Source organism: Alligator sinensis, unplaced genomic scaffold (genome assembly GCF_000455745.1).
Source record: "Alligator sinensis unplaced genomic scaffold, ASM45574v1 scaffold1619_1, whole genome shotgun sequence".
NCBI lineage: Eukaryota > Metazoa > Chordata > Crocodylia > Alligatoridae > Alligator > Alligator sinensis.
Window position 1 is genome coordinate 127,480 of NW_005843332.1, and position 6,679 is coordinate 134,158.

General features: G+C 52.7%; 1 protein-coding gene across 1 annotated transcript; it reads left to right on the forward strand.

Annotated features, from left to right (window-relative positions):
- On the forward strand, nucleotides 1–2,772 carry LOC112548625 (C-Jun-amino-terminal kinase-interacting protein 2-like). The gene is made up of 4 exons (XM_025194881.1): nucleotides 1–174; nucleotides 331–580; nucleotides 1,650–1,822; nucleotides 2,590–2,772. Exons 1-4 carry the CDS (start codon nucleotides 1–3, stop codon nucleotides 2,770–2,772), a joined length of 780 nt encoding a protein of 259 aa, XP_025050666.1.
- Nucleotides 2,773–6,679: the final 3,907 nt, after the last annotated feature.

The window sequence follows — 6,679 nt, forward strand, 5'->3', positions numbered from 1 at the left end:
ATGCAATACACTTCAGTATTGCAGGAACCCAGTAATTCCTGGTCGGAGCAGCTGAAGACCCATTGTGTGGACAGGCCTCTAGAGGAGGCAGGAGAGAGGGAGACCCCAGGGCCTGGGGACAAGCCACTTCGTGTCCCCAAAGAGGAGCCCCTGCCCCACCAGGAGTCAGGTGAGGTACAGGATATAAGGCCTGGGCGTGGGTCTGGGTGCCTGAGTGGCTGTTCTGTATTAAGGGGAGAGGCTCGAATGCCTGCCCCTGCCCACGACAGGGCTGCAACCTGGGGCTGGGCTGGGACAGAGCTCTGATCCCTGTGGGTGGGCAGCTCCCAGGCTGGGGGCCCTGCACTCAATGCTCACTGGCCCCGTTCTCCTGTCCCCGCGAGCCCTCTGAGCCCAATACGGGGCTGGTGCAGGTGTCGGGGAAATGAGACTCCCCAGTGGCCCCCGGCTGGCTCCGGTGCAGCTAACCCAGGGCTCTGTCCTGCTGCAGAGTCCCCTGGAACCGAGGAGACCGGGGAGGTGTCAGCAGATGGAAGCTCCTCAGGCTGGTGCCCCAGACGAGGCCCTTCCCCAGGAGCAGGTAAGCAGCCATGATTCTCCCCTTTCCCGCAGCAGCAGGCATCGTCGCTCAGTGGAGAAATCTCTCTGCCCCAATATTTTGATGGGGTCAGTGCTTCAACAGATCAGCTGTTCTTGTTCTCCCAGTGTCCCTGGAAACATTTCACATGCCCTGGAGAAGATGGACCTTGCATTTCCCCTCCCCCTCCTTTAAGGAGGTGATACTTCCCCTCTATCGGGCGCTGGTCAGACCGCAGTGGGAGTACTGCGTGCAATTCTGGGCGCCGCACTACAAGAGGGATGTGGATAACCTGGAGAGGGTCCAGAGAAGGGCCACTCATATGGTTAAGGGCTTGCAGACCAAGCCCTACGAGGAGAGACGAGAGAAACTGGACCTTTTTAGCCTCCGCAAGAGAAGGTTGAGAGGCGACCTTGTGGCTGCCTATAAGTTCATCGCGGGGGCACAGAAGGGAATTGGTGAGGATTTATTCACCAAGGCGCCCCTGGGGGTTACAAGAAATAATGGCCACAAGCTAGCAGAGAGCAGATTTAGAATGGACATTAGGAAGAACTTCTTCACAGTTCGAGTGGCCAAGGTCTGGAACGGGCTCCCAAGGGAGGTGGTGCTCTCCCCTACCCTGGGGGTCTTCAAGAGGAGGTTAGATAGGCATCTGGCTGGGGTCATCTGAACCCAGCACTCTTTTCTGCCTATGCAGGGGGTCGGACTTGATGATCTATTGAGGTCCCTTTCCGACCCTAACATCTATGAATCTATGAATCTATGAACATGTGCATGCTAATAAAGCCCCAACAACCCTCCAGTTTCTTTCCCAGGGAGCGATGTCCCTGCAGGCTCTGACGTGATGTGATCACCACCCCACGCTGGGACAGTTATTTGGCTCATCTCCAGCCTCATGCCTGTGGAGGTCTATTAGAAGGAGCTGCGGGATTTTGAGTCCTCCTCCTCCCACCTCTTACGGACACTGAGGCCACCATCATGCTTCGTCCCAGGCCAGTCCAGGAGACGAGCAGGGCTTTCCCCGTGCCAGCAGCAATAGAGCTAACCTGTGCACTCTCTTCCCCACCTGCAGGTGCTGGGACCCTGAGCAGAGCGGAGCAGCAGCCTCCTGAGGAGGGGCCTGGAAACCCAGACCTGCAGAAGACTTCCCCAGGGAGACTGGAGGAGAGGGGCTCCCTCACATCTGAGCCAGTTCAAGTGAAGACGGGGCAGAGCAGGCCTCCAAAGCAGGAGGAGAGCTGGGAGGTGAGCAGGGCACCAGGTTCAGTCGTGGGTGGGAGTAGAGCTGGGGCAGAGCCCAGGAGGAGTCAGGGGTGCTGTAAGGAATCTGGGGGGCAAAGAGACCTGAAAAGCATCAAAGCCTGTGTTGATGGGGGCTGCAAACACACCAAGCTGCATTAGCAGGAGCTCCCTCCCAAGTGCAGGGAGCCAGGGGTGTTGGCACAGGAAGGCCTGGTCAGAGTGCATATTGCTCCCTGCCTCTAAAAGTGGTGCCCAGGCTGCCCTAAAGGACCAAGCAAACAGAACATGATGAGCTGGGCTAAAGGTGACACCCAAACTCCTGTGTCCACAGCTGCATCCACATCAGAGGTCAACTGACAAATAGGGAAGATTGCACCCCTACCTCTCATGGCTAATTGTACCACAGCATTTGGCTGCAAATAATTGTAGCACAGAGTAGATTTCATAGATTTCATACACATCAGGGCTGGAAGGGACCTCGGAAGATCATCGAGTCCAGCCCCCCGCCCAAAGGGCAGGAAGTCAGCTGGGGTCATAGGATCCCAGCAAGATGAGCATCCAGTTTCATCTTGAAGGTGTTCAATGAAGGCGCTTGAACCACCTCCGGTGGTAGGCTGTTCCAGACCTTGGGGGCTCGGACAGTAAAGAAATTCTTCCTTATGTCCAGCCTGAAACGGTCTTGAAGTAGTTTGTGAATTCCAGATAGGGCTGGGGGAAGGTGGAAGCAGGTGGGACAGGAGACACTGATGGTGTAATGCTTGTGACTGCAGCTCCGGGAGGTGTTTGAGGACGTGGCCGTGTATTTCACGCGGAAGGAGTGGAAGCTGCTGGAAGATGAAGACAAGGTGCTTTACCAGGACCAGATGCTGAGGAATTATGAAGCCCTCGTTTCTCTGGGTAAAGCTCTGGTTCTTGCTTCTCCCTGGAGCTATGGGAGCTCTGGAGTTTTGTAGCCATTTCCCTGTGTTTCAACAGTCTCATCCTCATGAACCTTTGGCTGGTGGTTTAAATCCACTTCTTCCCCACTGCTCCATCAGTGATCAGGCCTCTCTCACATTTCATACTGATATATCCTCATTCATTTGATCCAGCCGCCTTCACTTGTGTCTTCCCCATTCTTGTGACTTCTTGTGCTTCCTTATTCAGCAGTTTTTGGACAACATCATCTCCCTTTGCGTTTTCAGCACATTCATATCATCTCCAATTCATTGTGAAGAAATGCACTAACAGCTGTTCCTTAGGGAATTATTCTGATTTCTTCTCTCTTCCCTCATGCGTCCTGTCCAAACACAATGAAAAATCCTAGCATCTTCAGTGTTATCTAAATCCTTTTTCTCCTCCTTTGGCTGTCACCCAGCACAAGGTAATAGAAGTTATATCAGCCTCTGCTGCTGCAATAGGTGGACGATGCATTTCCTCAACTCCTGCTCCAGTGACATATGTACACGTGACGTAACCCAGGTACTTCTAGCAAGGCGTCACTGGAAGCTTCTGCCCATCGTCCTTCCTAACATCTTCATCTCCATAGACCAGGAACTGGCTTAGCTGTATTTCCTTTGAAGCCTGTGCTCTTAAGCTCACTCTGCCATTCTCAAAGCTTTCTTGTCCTCATCCTAAAATCACTCTGCAGATGAGGTGCCCATCACTGTGATAAAAAGAAGTGGGTTAGGTGCAGGGTCTAGTGAAAACCAGTTTTCATTTCCAGAGGATCTTTAATACAGCAGCTTGTTTCGGCCTATGTGCAGAGTTAAGGTACTTGCCTTTTACTAGGTCAGTTTGCTTTTCTCATGTTTTCTTTTTCCTCCTTTTCCTCTAGAGCAACTCCTTAGGGAAGTGCTCAAATTCTTTCTCTAGCTCAGCAAAGACCATATAGACCATTTCTACAATATGGCCTTTCACATGCACTTGTCCCTTCTTTTGTCCATATCTGTGACTCTCGGATACTTTGTAATGAACCCTGCAGTATTTCCCAATGTGTGGACTCATCTCCTCTTCTGGGATGATCCTCCCATTGGATGGGATGATTGCTTCAGTTGCAACTACAGTTATTTTAACATCATCGTTCCCTGTGCTTAGGTGAGGATGAATTACACTTTCTCCCAGAAAAAAAGATTCTTTGTTAGGCACCTGTCGTGGATGCATTTCACTGCCGTAAGTCCTCACTTTAAACCTTCACTGAGAATAAGCTCATTTCCACTCTTTTTCCTGGAATTCCACTGATATTATGAATGTTATCCATATATAAGTGTGTCTAATGCCTCTTCATTTTTGGTACCTTGAAAGCAGTAAAAGCTTTATCTTTCTATTCCCTAGTGCATCACGGATCACTGCATCTCCATGCCTGTCCCTGACAACTCTGCCAGTTTAATGCCCTTTCTAAACCAGGAGTGCTTGGTGATTTGTTTCCTCTGAGCATCCCTCCACCCCCTGGGTGGCAAGGACCATCATCTCTTGAGACTTCTCCCTGTAGTGCCTTCTCTTTCACCTTAAACACCCATCCTCCCTTCTCCACCAAGGTCCTAGTAGAAACCTTAAGATCCCTGGATCCATTCCCCAAATCTTGGTTGGTTATTCTATATCCAGTACCTAGTCATGAACTCTCTTTAACCACTGCCCCAAACAGGATATCGAGGTCCTGCACCTGACTTAATCTGCAGCATCCAGCAAGGACAGGTGGAGCTCTGGGTCTGGGATGATGAAGATGGTGGGGAAATCTCAAAGTCGGAGGACCTGCTGCAAGGTGAGTGTGCCTGTGCCCTCCAGCTTACTCCTCTCTCAGAAATGCTCCCTGCACAGCATGCCAGGGGCACCTGGAAACTGCAGACCTGCCCTGTGCTGCCATTGCAAGGTGCTGACCTCAAATACACTACAGTATTCTGTAATGTGTCCAGGAAAGTGGTGTTCCTCCTTCCTAAAATGGAGACAAGGAACCGTTTCATTCTTCCTCCTCTAATGACAGAAGTTAGGGGACATTCAAGTTTGCTGTCTTGTTATTTCGGCCCAGATCTGGTTTCCCTGGGATACCGTGATCTTAAATTTCTATTGTCACTCAGCAATGTAAGAGTTCATTCCCCAGCCACAGGTAGCCATACCTCTCTAACACCCCCCTGCCCCCAGGGCATCACGGGATTGGTAGTCCTCCATGAAAATCACCATCCTATGCAGAGGCTCTGTGTAGCCATTTCTGTGGGACAAGAAAGAAGCTGATGCTTTCCCTGGTTTCCCCTGGTCAGGTTGACCTGGAAGCCAGGAAGTGTTTCGTCATGGTCTCCGGCTGCATTAAAGGGCTCCATGGCATGAGTGGGATTCAGAAGCTTTCGTGTTGTGGGGGCCAGTGAATCCTGTGGTTTGCAACAGAATTGCCCCCTTTCTGTTTTGTCCCTGGGGCTCTGAGTGTCACAAAGCCTGAGACTCAGCACAGAGTCCAGGTTCAGGTTCATGCCGAGGCCTTAGACCTGGTGCAGACTCCTGTGACATGGAGCCCACCTAAGACTTGCCACCAGAAGAAAGCTCCAGGGTTCATTCTCTGAACCAGACCTTGCCCTGGAAGCAGGCAGGAAGCACAGCCCTGCTCCTTTCAGAAGAGAGAGCTGCAGCTCTAAGTCCTCCCATCCTACTCAGCCCTTTAGAGCATGAAACCATTCAGGTACTGTCTTACCGCACATGTCCCACATGTGCTTCTCCCAGCAGGGCCTGAGGTGATGGGTGCTGACAGCTGCACCAGAAACTATTGAGAGTCCTGGTCTGAACTCCACCGAGTAGGGAACGGTAGCCCAGCACAGGGACCTGCCCCTCCCTCACCCCCAGCACTTGGGGTTTTGGCAGGAAGACCTTGTCTTCTTGAGGGAACACAAGTGCCAAGTCCGGGCCTGCTCTGAGGTCCAGCCCATCAGCGTTTGCCCTTTGCCAGCAGGGTGGGCACTAATCTGGTGTTTCTCTTCCCTGTGCAGGAGGTGCCTGGCTGCTGAGCACAGCTGAGGAGCAGGCTGCTGAGAAAGGGTTTGCAGCCCGGGAGCCAGCACAGACTTCCCTAGGGAGTTTGGGTGAGATGGGCTCCCTGGGCGCATCCAGATGTGCACACACATGCCTCTTGCAGTGTCTCAAAGCAGTTTGAGATGCCACAAGAGGCATGCTGGGAAGAAAAGAAAATGTTCCCTGTGCTGCATGTTTGCACTGCAGGCTCTAAATTTGATACCTGGAAATCCTGGTATCTGAATATTTAAATTTGATACTTGGACCATGCCCTGAGGCAACCTGGAGAAGGATTCCTTCAGAGAGATGCTCTGGTATCCAGCCAGAGCGTCTCTATGGCTGTCCCTTGCTCTGCTAACCGAGCATGCCCCTTGAGCGTGCTGGAGGGATTAAAAGTGGGGCAAGGCTGGTACTGGTGTCTGGGATCTGGTTGGGATCTAGGCTTTGTCATCTGTTGCTCTAGAGCCTGCCTGGCGACCAGCACCAGGACCACACGGGGGCCACTTGTGGCCCTGTCCCGGAGGTGGAGGCACCCAGGACTATCCAGGCCACGAGCAGAGTCTAGAGGAGTCAGAGGCTGCAGCAGGGACCATGGGCGATCCTGGTAAGAAGGGGTGTGGGAAAATATGAAGTTTCCCTTCTAAAAGGCAAACCCAGGTTTCCCTGTTTGCAAACAGCTCTCTGCAGGCTCAGTTTCAGCTTGCAACAGCCACTTGCAAACAGGCGAGAACCTAAGAGGCAGCCACGGAGCCCGCCCGGCCCAATGGCTTGTATGGGCCCCGCGGTGCTGGGGGGGAGGGTACTGTGTGGGGTGGGCCCCCCTACGGCACACAGCCCCCATAGCAGGCCGCAGCAGGGCCATGAACGAGGCGAGGGCCAGCTGCAGAC